Raw genomic sequence first — 11,834 nt, 5'->3', positions numbered from 1 at the left:
TGGCAGTAGCTGTGTATGTCTCCATGAGCCAGAGTATAACCAGGGTAGCAGGCGTACTGGATGTAATGCTTGTACTCTTTGGGTCCTGGATTCTCTACATTACGAAAGTAGAAGGTCCCATGAGCGGGCATGGGTGGGTACGGGCAGACAGGTCTTCTGCTGAGGCTCAGAGACAGTTTTGCAGAGGACTTTGTGGTGACGTTGGGGTATTCAGTCCAGTGAGGGTTTTGCTTAGTGAGGGTGGAGGTGTGTGAAGGATGTTTTACTTCAGGAAGTGTTTCTTTCACATTGGACAGGGTGAAGCTGATACTTGAGGAAGTGGATGCAGAAAACAAGGGAAAGGGATCTGACGAGGATTGAAGAGAAGAAAGAGGAGGGGGTGAAGTAAACACAGAAGAACTGGTCGAAACTGAATAACCAGATTTAGATGAAGTGTATAGTGAAGTCTCTATGGGCTCTTCTTCATCTTCAGAGCCAGGCGGAGATAAAGAAGGATATTGGAAGTCAGTTTTAGCCGGTTGATCTTCATCTGCGGTTTTTGAAGAGCCAGCGGGAGTCTCATCATCCTGAGATGTGACAGATTCTCTCACAGTCAGAGCAGATTTGGTGTGGTGGAGTGGTGATGTTGGTGGAAACATCATAGTTTCTGTTGGGGTAGTCGGCTTGACAGCAACTGTAACTGATGAATGAGCTGTTGAAAGCGGTGGCGGTGAAGATATTGATCTTGTTCTGAAGACTGATGATATGGTAGATGAGACAGAAGCGGATAGGTGCGACTTAGAGGTGATTTGTGTAACAGGTGTGACAGTCACCTCTTTCATCTTCTCTATTTCCTCATGTGAAGCTTTTTCCTCTGAGCCATATCTCCCAGTTCCTGTTTTTGGTCCCGTACTGGTCCCATATTGAGCCCCATCTGCATGCTGACCTTTGTGATGACTTGTCTGGACCTGGTCTTTGATTGTAGAATCTGGGTACTGATTGTGTTCCTGCAGGTGGACTTTGGGATCTGTCACTTTAACCCTTTTGTTGTTTGACGTTTGGGATGGTGTGTCAGACAATGAGCTGAATCTGAGGTTCACTTCTTTGGAGGCAGTATTAGTGAGGGTGTCGTTGTGTGATTGTTGCTGGATCTTCAGAACTACAGCAGCCTGGTGGTTCAGGTGTATGTTTGCCTTTTGGACAAGGACACCTGAAACAGAGCTCATCATGTCAGACTCTAAGACAGAAAAGAGAGAAAAAAATAAATGAAGTGTATTAGTAGAGCACATTAAAAACAAAACTCCTTAAAGCACTGCCAGCTCAGCATCAAAACAGCAGACTAACAATGTTAACAGCTAGTGGTTGAACATAGTGTAGCATTTAGCAGCTTAACAGCCAGATATTAGAAGTTAGTGGAGACCAAAACCAGAGTTAAAATGAGAGTGAACATGAGACTTACATTCCTCAAGTGATCAGAAAAGGCTTAAAAGTCCAAATGAATGCTAAAGTTGCTCCATATCTGCTGGATGTGTAAAATAAGCAGCTGTTTACTAATAAGCAGGTTTAACATTAGGAAGCATGGAGACATTTAGAAACACAATGAAGAGGAAAATAAAATCAATTACAAACAAATAAAATCAATAAACCAGAGAATCAGTGCACTTACAGAGCAGTAACTGCACTGTTTGGACATGGACAACTGATCTTAGTTAAAATGTAATGGGCTGAAGAGTTTTTTTAAGTTCACCTTTGCATACAGGCTTTGTGCTATTCCAGGTCTGGCCCTTGCAGTACAACATTGAGGGCCCATGGAGCCGAAAGCCACTATTACAGCTGAACATTACCCAGGAGCCTTCATCATTCATGCTGCTTTTCCCGTGGGTGAGCAGCCCTGGGCTGGAGCATCCAGAGCCTGAAGGAGAGAGGGGAAAACATGGACTGTTGTTAAAAGTTGATACTCAAAGGGATGCATGTTGTTATCTGTTATATAAATAGATCCACAGACAAAAGCACAGTATGCTCAGGAATCAAACTCCTCACCGACACAGACTGGAGGGTCCCGGGACCAGTGCCCAGACACACAACTGTTGGTGTTGTATCCATGGAGCTTGTAGCCAGGACGACACTTGAAGATCACCAACAGTCCACCGTAACGGAAAAACGTCCTCCCGTTCTCCAGGTGTTTAAAACCACTACATCCTTCGACTCCACACACTGTAGACAGTTTCACAATGAATGCGTCCTGTTGTCTGAAAACACTACTTCTCTGTCTGGGAATAAATTTGAAGGGATTACTATACCTGGTGTGTAGGTACAGAGGAGAGTGACCAGTGCCACCAGTAGCCTCATCTGAGCTCCCATGAAGTGTGTGTCCAGGATTTGGAAAAGATGGCAGGAAAAGAAAAGTACTTGCAGAGTGAAAGTGGGAGATATATGAGAGGTTGAAAATTGAGGGGAGGGGAGATGTGGTCTGGGATTACTACAGGGTGGGCAGATGGGAGGAAGGAAGGGAGAAGGGCAGATGGAGAAGGAGAATACCAAAACAGTCTGACAGATGGATAGAGAGTATTAAAGGAGTGGCTGTTTTTACCTGCTTTCCTAATTCATATTGAGTAGCTCAGATTGTATTGGATGTTTTATTATAAAGTGACATCATAAGAAGCAATCCTCAACAAAGAGGGCAACGTACAAGACCCCAGCAGTAAAACAATCAGTTAAAAATGATATCCACACCTCCCAGTTTGTCTCTCCCTTCACTTCTGTAGCCGCCTGCAAGTGTGTGTGTGTGTGTGTGTGTGTGTGTGTGTGTGTGTGTGTGTGTGGTGTTTGTGTGTACTGCACAAGTGGATGACGCCTTCAGTAAAATCTGAACCCATTATTTACTCCAGCTGACAGGATGCCTGGGCCTGTTTAAGTGCTTTCACCGTTTGGTAATTACAGTGGGTAGGATGCCAGAGTGAAGTAGCACACACATACACACACACAAAGACACAAAGACGAACATACACACACACACTCTCTAAAATGCACACATTAAGGAACACAAGAGATCATTTAAAAAAAAGCTGTTTTACTCCTTTTTTTAGTAAACAGTTTACACACACTGGCTGCTACACTAATATTAGCAGGAGTGTGTTTCTATTTTCTCTAATACTGAAGCCTTCAGCTGTCAATACATGACATGAAGGTAACAATTCCCAAGTCTTCCACTGCTGTGAGAGGCACATCTGTAATAAATCAAACTATCTACAATATATTAACCTCTGAACCTGCTTCAGACTTCTTTATTTTACTTTTTGTAGGATTTTTACTTGGTAAAGGTTTATGTTATGATAATTTTTGGTGAATGTCCGTTGCACCTTTATGCCCAGAAATCCTTTCAGTAGACATTTCACTCATCAAAATGGGTTAGGGATAGGGCTAGGGTTAATCATGTGGTCACCAAAGTCAGTAGGATTCATCCTGTGTGAACCATGAATGTCTGCACAAAAGTTCAAGTCAATCCATCCATTAGTTGAGATATGTTCCTTTGGACTGGCATCTAAAAATTACACAAACAAACAAAATGCACCAGTAATTTGACAGACTTCCACAGTTTCATTCTCAGATTCTCCCCTTTACGAATACTTCTCTCCATCTGTCTTCCCGTTAAGTTGTTGATCCTTGTTGTCCAGTTTGTGCACCACTCTGAAGGCCTCCAGGAACTCAGTGAAGTCTATGCTGCCGTCCTTGTTGAAGTCAATGCTGCGGGCCAGGTCATCGATGGCTGTGTCGTTGATGTCGACCCCCAGGTGGGCGCTGAAAAGACGCCAGGTATGACGAAACTCCTCGATGGAGATCAGACCTGAACGTGAAACACACACACATCGCACATACACTGAACTTTGAGGAATACATTTTGAATTACTAACTGCTTCAAAGCGACACAGGACTTCTTTACCTGAGTGGTCTTTGTCTATAATGTTGAATATGATCTCAATGTCGGTCCTGTATCTGAAAAGAGTTTCAGCCAGGTTTGGAGTCACCTAAAATGAAAAAAATGAAAGAAAGAACCAAGACAGTGGACAACTAAACCATTACATGTTTTTATCAAGAGCAATAGTTGAAGATGTACTCTAATCCTAAAAATCTACTGTAGTTAATAGCTGATTAATCAATTAGTCGATAATGCGGTCATAAGTGCACTATTTTCTTCTGAAATTAAGTATATAGGCTCCAAACTAAAAAGACCAGTATCTCAAAACAAACTTTAATGACAGTTCTTAAGAAAATGTACTTTGTTATTTTACACCTTTGATAAGACAACTCCTTCATTTCTAACCTGAGGCAGCTGTACTCCTGATCCCATGTCCTCAAAGCAGGACTGATACTCCACACTGCCATCTGCTGCCAGGTGGGCTAAGTGTGGGCGAAGTGTCCTCCAGGGCAGGTCCAGCCTCAGCACAGTCTCCAACACCAGAGCCCATTCACTGACTGACACACTACCTGGAAAAGATATGATTAAATATAAAAACTATACAGGTCAAATGTTTAAAAATATGTTTAAAAGGAAGAAAAAACACAGGTGAGGCTCACCGCTGTTATTCTGGTCATACTGCTGGAAACCTGCCATCAGCTCAGAGCGATGGGCAAACAGTTTCTCTTTCAGGGCCCTGAGAGCAGAGCCTTCAGCAGCTCGCACTCTGCAGACACACATATATAGACATACACATATTGACATTGTTCATTGAAATTACAGTCAAAGCAAATTACAGTCAAAGGAAATGAAGCAAAAAGATTTTCAATTTACAGTGTAATGACATAAAGTATTGAAAGCAACTATTTGACATTTGTGTTCGATAAATCACCAAGGGGATTAATCAGTTATCTATATTGTTGGAGACTCTTCTTTTTTTTTTCTTCAATCAACCAATCGATGAATGGACTAACTGTTTTAGCTGATCAGCCCTATCTCACACACAAATACATGTGAGACATCTGTACCTCTGCGTCAGGGTAAGTTTGCGTGTTGTGCGGCTGACTTGGTACTGGTAAAAGCGGGGAACCAGTTCTCTGCCTACTTTGATGTAGGCGCCGCGGTTGCTTCCCTCCTCGTAGTAGTTTGACGCAGAGAAGATGGTGATCACCTAAATAGGCACAGATTTATTTCCCCAGACTTCAAAATTGTGAGACTTTTGGACAATTTGAATGGATTTACTTTAGCTTAGTCTACCTGTCCACCATGACAGAGCTCATAGCCCTCCTGTTTGCACTCGTGGGATCTAATGAGCAGCTGCAGTCCGTGCTGGAGCAGCAGTCTCTGGGTGACGTCAGGGCCAAAGTAGCAGCCTCCTCCTCTAAATGTGTTGGGACTGCAGCCTTCTTGGGTTTTAGGGTCACTCCACAATATATCCACAATCTGCAGGAGAGAAGAGAAGAAAGAGTACATACAAGATAAGATTCAGACTAACACTGATGTAAAATTTAATAAGGTTCCTTGTATCCACTCCTCTGACCTGTTTCCATTCTCGTTCATGTTGAGGAGGCGAAGGAGGGGACACAGAGGACAGAGAGTCCAGAAAAGGCACTTGGAGGACATTAAAAGCATAAGGCATGCTGGGAGAAGATGGGCATGGCCGAGGAGAGAGGCAGGTAGGAGTTCGAGGAGAGCAGAGAGACGAGGAAGACGAGGACGAGGAGGACGAGGAGGAAGAAAAGGAGGCGGCACTGTCTTGTCGGTTTAGCCCACAGTGCCTCTTTCTACAATAAAACACAGTCATGGAAAGATTAATTTTACACTGACATGAAGAGATAATATCTGTGAGGGTTATTGTCCTGTTGTCACACCTTTGGTTTGGTGTTCTTTGGTTCTTTCCGTGGCTGTGACTGCTGCTGGGACGAGAGCTGTCAGTTGATCTCATCCTCTTTGCCTGTCTGCAGGAGCGACCGATGTCCAACTGCTCCAAACTGTGTCTGGGAAACCTCAGGGCTGATTTAACCTGGAAGAGCAACAGAAAGGGAGACAAATAACCTGAGCACAATGGTATTTACTTCATAATTGAAGCTCCAACTGACTTGTTTTATTAACAAATTTGTTCATGCAGTTCTTGTATGAATCTTTAAAGCCTTATGTGGACTAGTTTGTTATACATAATTCTGTAATGGTTCTACTTCAAGCAGTAATTTGCTGAATTCCCCAGAATTACACAATTTTGTCTGTGATGGAAAATGTGGCCCCAGGTTTGATGTGGTAATCTAGCCAGCCAGCCACTCACTCACTCAGTCACTCACTCACTGAATTTTGGAGTATGAAACATGGAATGCAAAACTGAATTAAGCTGGATTTTGACACAAAGATCCTATTCAAGGGAGGGCCTCAAGACCAGTTCATAAACCCATATTATGGCCATTATTGTGCCAGTTTATGTTGTGCTTTAGTGGTTCATAACTCCCAACTAGTTTGTATTTCATAAACACAAAAAAGTAGTTAACACATAGTAAGCCTATTGCCACTGTTGAATTCTTTGTTTGGTTAATTCAACCGACAAAGTTGAAAACAGGCTGTTAAAGAGAGTCTAAAAGTAACAAACCATTTTACTTTTTATGTTTTTCTGCCCCCTGCTGAGTAAGAAATGAGTAAAGCGGTTACAAAACAGTGAGAATGAAGACTGCCTCTCTCTGACCTTCTGCCTCTCTATAGAACTGAGGAAGTCCAGATCAGTTTGGTCTGATATTCCTCCGTGAACAATCAGGATCTTTCCGTCTATCACCGTGGCAACAGGCAGAAGACTGAAGATGTCCTGAAACAGCTGGAGGATCTCACTGCCATGAGTCTGCACACAGACACACAATAAGAAAGGAATTTGTTTCACAGCTGTGGGACACTCAGTCAGATTAATCAAATCAACAACCACTGACTTTAATAGTTACATGCTACAACCTACGCAATATGAGACGTGCATCTGGACTTTATTGTACCTTGTACTTCTGCATGACTTCTTTTGTGAAACCATATCTGAAATGTAAAAACATCACACTGAGATATTGTTATACTGCCCTGGAGTTTATGGTAAACCTACACTGATAAATCTCACTTCTACTCCTCTTCGTACCCACCTGAGGTTCATTATGTGGTCTTCGTGGTTTCCTCGATTCAGGTGCATGTAGTCAGGGTAAAGCAGAAGGTAGGCGAACAGGAGGATGACCACTTCGATTGACTTTTTCCCCCGGTCCACAAAGTCCCCGTTAAACACATATGGTGTCTCGGCAGAAGGAAGACCATTCTGAACCACAAGGTTTAATGTTTTGTGTATTATACAAAATCCGATGTAGCCTCATGAAGTACTGAATATTGCTAAGGAAATTACATATTACCTTATAAAATATGAGAAGTAAGTCATCAAGCCGACCATGCAGATCACCTGTACAAAAAAAAATCAAATTAATCCTAACACCGACAGGGGTGTTTGAAATTCTTTAATATTATGAAAACAGGACTGGATTTCTCCACGCAACTGCTGAATTATGTGTTTTTTGTTTTTGTCATAAGTATTCTTGAGTTTAATGAGATGCAATTTAGCAAGAAGAGGCAGCCATGGAAGAGGAGTCAAGTGCCTGATCAGAATGCAAATAAATGGAACCTCCTTTCTTGGAACGCTGCCACTAAGATTCAGTCACCGTACTTAAAATATGTTTACAGACATCAGCAACCATTTTAACCAGCAAGTAGGTCATTCATTTATTCAGTGCCCCAATGAGGTGATGACTTCCTACCGCATATAGTGATCTCTGTGTATGATGTAGACAATTGGGTGATGTTGGGCATCTGTTTGAGGAGCTTCTTGGTCTCGTACAGCAGCTGCAGCACATATCTGGCATGCAGAGACTGTGTGGAAGAAAAGTAATTAGTCTTTAAAGCTGAAGTCTGTATTTTTGAGAAAATAGTGGACTTCCTCTCTACAGCTTATCTGTATCTTCTTCTACTGTCAGATCATAATGACAGTTTTAGCAAATATAACACAAAAATAGTTACAGACTGCAGCTTTAAAAGGTAGCCAAAATCTAAACAAGACAAAAGGTTAAGACCCATATTTTGTACCTGCTGCTCTTTAAATGCATTGAGGAGGGCATTCGTGTCGGAGACGGAGAGAGGAAACGAGAGCCGGGGCCCGGTGTACGACTCTGGAACAGAGATCATGTTGTAGCAGGTCTCTCTGTCTAACCAGGGGTCGATGACAGGGTTCAGCAGCTGGGAGATCAGGTCTGAGAGGCAGAGAGTGAGAAGCCGTGAACATACAGAGCTTAAGCCTCATTCTCAGTGATGTGATTTTAAAGAAATGAAAGCTACAGATCCATACAAATAAATGTCTTTCAATCTTGTTAGAGGCCAAACTTGATAAAAGAGATTTCCGCATACTTACGGTAAATCTATGCAGTATTCACTTTATTTCTGAGCTGTCCGTCTATCAGACCTTCATCAGAGCATAAATTATTCAATAATGAACAGGAGGGTAAAAATAGCAGCAAAAAAACCCGGATAAGAACAAAAAACAGATCTGTATTATCTAATCTTGTTAGAGGCACAAACTATGACTGGTGTACACCATCCTGTCTGCCCTTAATGTCAGATCATTGCAGAATCCACAACTAAAATGTTAGAAGAAGGCGATATCTGTAAAATCTGCTTCAACAGTGAACTCAAGATTTCAATGTATTGTGATATACTACATTTTCTGGAAGATCAATTGAGAAATAATTGAATAAAATAACCACATATGAGTATTTAGAGTATAATAGGCTTATCCAGCAACTTTATTGCCTGGCAACTGAAGGTTACGTCATCATATTTGTTCAAAAGTTCAAAAATAAAATTTAAAAATCCAATTTTCCCATAGTGCCATCTTTCTCGTTGACTTGTGCACAATGGGCTAAAAGCAGAGATATAGAGTTACCAAACTATCATAAAGCAACAGAACAGCAAAATCTATGACAAATGTAGACAAATGTATATCGCCTTACATTATATGCTAATGTATATCATCATACATAACAGTTTTAGGCTTACAAAATAACTAAAAATGTTGCAACGTTTTGACCCGTCATCGACCTTTGTCAGATTGAAACTTTAAAGAATTTATTAAGTCCAAAACTGTGTTGTGTCTTTTTGTGGTTAATGTTTCCTGTTTTGTTCAATTCGGCACCTGTTGAAAAAGTTGTTTGGATGTGTGCATTCTTCCTCTTCTACTAATACAAGCTTTAGTTAACATGATTGAACTCAAATGTTTTGGGGGTAAAGTTAGGATGAACCACTGAACTAAAAAGGTACTATCCAACTTTTTCTACTACATATTTTAATTTGTAGTGGACACAACACCATGTCCAGCTCTGTGCGACCTCACTGGCTTGTATTAAAAGACCACTCCAATATGCTAATGAGAACTGATGACCTCTAATTTATGCCAACAAACAGACATCTACCTACAGACCTGTTTCTCTTTTTGTGTTTTTGCCTGTTAGTGTTTATTAAATGTCCTATATTCTGTCTCTCTCTCTCTCTCACACACACACACACACACACACACACACACACACACACACACACACACACACACACACACACACACACACACACACACACACACACACACACACACACACACACACACACACACACACACACACACACACACACACAAAGATGCAATATATAATAGATATCAACAACAGATTATGGCCTCTTTGCATCACTTATGTTTGGCTCGCTGTAAAGCCCATGAAGAGGATGAACTGTGGATGTTAAGCAACAGGGCTGACCTAAGGATTAGCTTGTCAATGGAGCATTATGCTTTTTAGCTGAATGAGTAGGTCAATACACACTTAAGCCACAGCTGTGTCGGAGCAATGCACCAACACACTGTTCTCCACATTCACATTAGTTGCTAAGCAACAGGGTATACGCAGTGGGTTTTCTAGACCAAAATACAAAAGCATGACTAAAACCTGGTGTTAATTGGATGGAAGTAAAATATATGTCATCCTATGTTAAAACATGTACAGAAAAAGACACATGCGGAGAAAAACAGACACTACAAAATCAATTAGTGTTAAAGTTCAAATGTTCATCTCTATCTATTTGCTTTCACCAAATAAATAATTGAAACCATCCTTCTTTACCCATTTTGCTACACATAATGGCACATTGGCATTATAAAAACAGTACATGTGCATTAAATCTATATAAAACATGAATAAATGGTGGAATGCTGGATTTAAGTGTCAGTATATCTCACTGGAAGACCTAAAGGTGCAGTTATTTACATTTACAGAGCAAGATAATAAAGTGTAACAAGATTTGTAGTTTCTGCATTTATGGCAGCACTGACTGAACTAATATCATATTCCTAAAATGAAACTAACCTTACCTTCAGCAGTTGCAAACGTCAGGGATTCAATCAGAGTCATATTACTTAATCTATATTTTATATAGATAGGAATATTCTGGCTCCTCACCTGGCCCATTTCCATTCAGCTGAGTGAAGTTGTCGAGCATGAAACTGAAGAAACTAGAGAGCTGAGGAAAAAAGGTTTTTACAAAGTAAAGTTAATTAACGTGATTGAGCTCTGAGATGTTTCTCAGACTCACATACTCATGTAGCTGGGTTTTTAATCAGATGTTTATGCTGAGAGTCACCTGTAGCTGGTCTTGTTCACCGGCATATTCAATGGACTGGAAGATGTTCCAGGTGTACCTGCGCCTCATCTCAAGGCGGGCCATGTAGCGCCGGTACCATCTCTGGATCAAAACAGCTGCCTTCATAGCTGTGATAACACACCAGCTGCTGTAATTTATTTATACGAGACCTGTCCAAAAATCTGGAGTCATATATGAATGAGGCTGCATGTAACATACAAGACTCTTTCAAACATAGGAGAGTACTTCTCAATTCTGTAGTATTACAGCCACAGGAATCTTTCCTTACATCTGTATATTTAATTCAGGAATGGTTTCTGATCTCTGTAAATGAGCACTGAAAAAAAGATCAGCCTTGTATTATGTATAATGTAAAAATGTACACCGACACAAACACACATGGATTGATGCACACATCATCTACAGGATGTCACAGACTGATCGTAAGAGATGAACAAGGTCTTACTTAGAGCCGGGCTGGGAGTCTTAGCTGCTTCATCTGTGTGAAAAAAACAACAATTCAGCAAAAGAAACTGGTAATTGACTAAAATCATTAGCAAGGCAACACGCAAACACACACACACACAAACACATACACACACACCTACACACACACACACACACACACACACACACACACACACACACACACACACACGCGAAGCAAGAAAGACAGTTAACAAGACACAGGGGATAACATGAGCAGCAGCAGGGCTGGAAAAACTAAGCAAATTAAAAGAGCTTTCGGGAGAAACAGCGCTCATTAAAGAGAGAAGACAGACAAAGAAAAGCACCATCTGTCAAACATCTGCTGTGTGTATTTGTGTGTGTGTAACAAGTCTGAGAGAAATGTAACACTATACAATACTAAACTATGATACTACTGCCGTGACTAAAGACGCGTGGAAGAGTAGCTGTTGCTCTGGTAACCACTAATGGGGATCTAAATGAACATAAACAAAAAAGATCCCTGCTAATAATGAACAATTTATGGAGCATTTTACAAATGCTATTTGAAACAAAATGTATGAATTAATGAGATCAGTAAGATAACAACAGAGCCAGACAACTATTTAAATAATATAAATGGTGCAAAAAACAATTAGGGAGTGAATATGTTAGGGTTTTAAAAGAGAGATCTTTTACGTCTTACCTCCTCTGGTAAAGAGACATTTTACACGACTGG

The 11,834-nt window shown here is 41.0% G+C and overlaps 1 protein-coding gene across 1 annotated transcript in view; it reads right to left on the bottom strand.

The window, feature by feature from the left end:
• Window positions 1-3,596: 3,596 nt before the first annotated feature.
• Window positions 3,597-11,834, bottom strand: part of ppef1 (protein phosphatase, EF-hand calcium binding domain 1) — a 9,291-nt gene continuing 1,053 nt past the window's right edge. Inside the window, exons 2-18 of the mRNA XM_062432277.1 lie at window positions 11,115-11,147; window positions 10,649-10,776; window positions 10,468-10,528; window positions 8,057-8,220; window positions 7,732-7,843; window positions 7,333-7,379; window positions 7,075-7,241; window positions 6,937-6,973; window positions 6,642-6,791; window positions 5,806-5,957; window positions 5,475-5,718; window positions 5,192-5,377; window positions 4,963-5,105; window positions 4,555-4,661; window positions 4,301-4,464; window positions 3,920-4,004; window positions 3,597-3,823 (exon numbers count right to left, since the gene is read on the bottom strand). Of these exons, the coding sequence (XP_062288261.1) occupies window positions 3,597-3,823; window positions 3,920-4,004; window positions 4,301-4,464; window positions 4,555-4,661; window positions 4,963-5,105; window positions 5,192-5,377; window positions 5,475-5,718; window positions 5,806-5,957; window positions 6,642-6,791; window positions 6,937-6,973; window positions 7,075-7,241; window positions 7,333-7,379; window positions 7,732-7,843; window positions 8,057-8,220; window positions 10,468-10,528; window positions 10,649-10,776; window positions 11,115-11,147 (2,207 nt within the window). The remainder of the gene's footprint in view (window positions 3,824-3,919; window positions 4,005-4,300; window positions 4,465-4,554; window positions 4,662-4,962; window positions 5,106-5,191; window positions 5,378-5,474; window positions 5,719-5,805; window positions 5,958-6,641; window positions 6,792-6,936; window positions 6,974-7,074; window positions 7,242-7,332; window positions 7,380-7,731; window positions 7,844-8,056; window positions 8,221-10,467; window positions 10,529-10,648; window positions 10,777-11,114; window positions 11,148-11,834) is intronic.

The sequence above is a fragment of the Scomber scombrus genome, chromosome 1 (genome assembly GCF_963691925.1).
Source record: "Scomber scombrus chromosome 1, fScoSco1.1, whole genome shotgun sequence".
Classification (NCBI taxonomy): domain Eukaryota; kingdom Metazoa; phylum Chordata; class Actinopteri; order Scombriformes; family Scombridae; genus Scomber; species Scomber scombrus.
The sequence above is the reverse complement of the archived record's forward strand: the minus strand, read 5'-3'. Positions and strand labels throughout refer to the sequence as shown.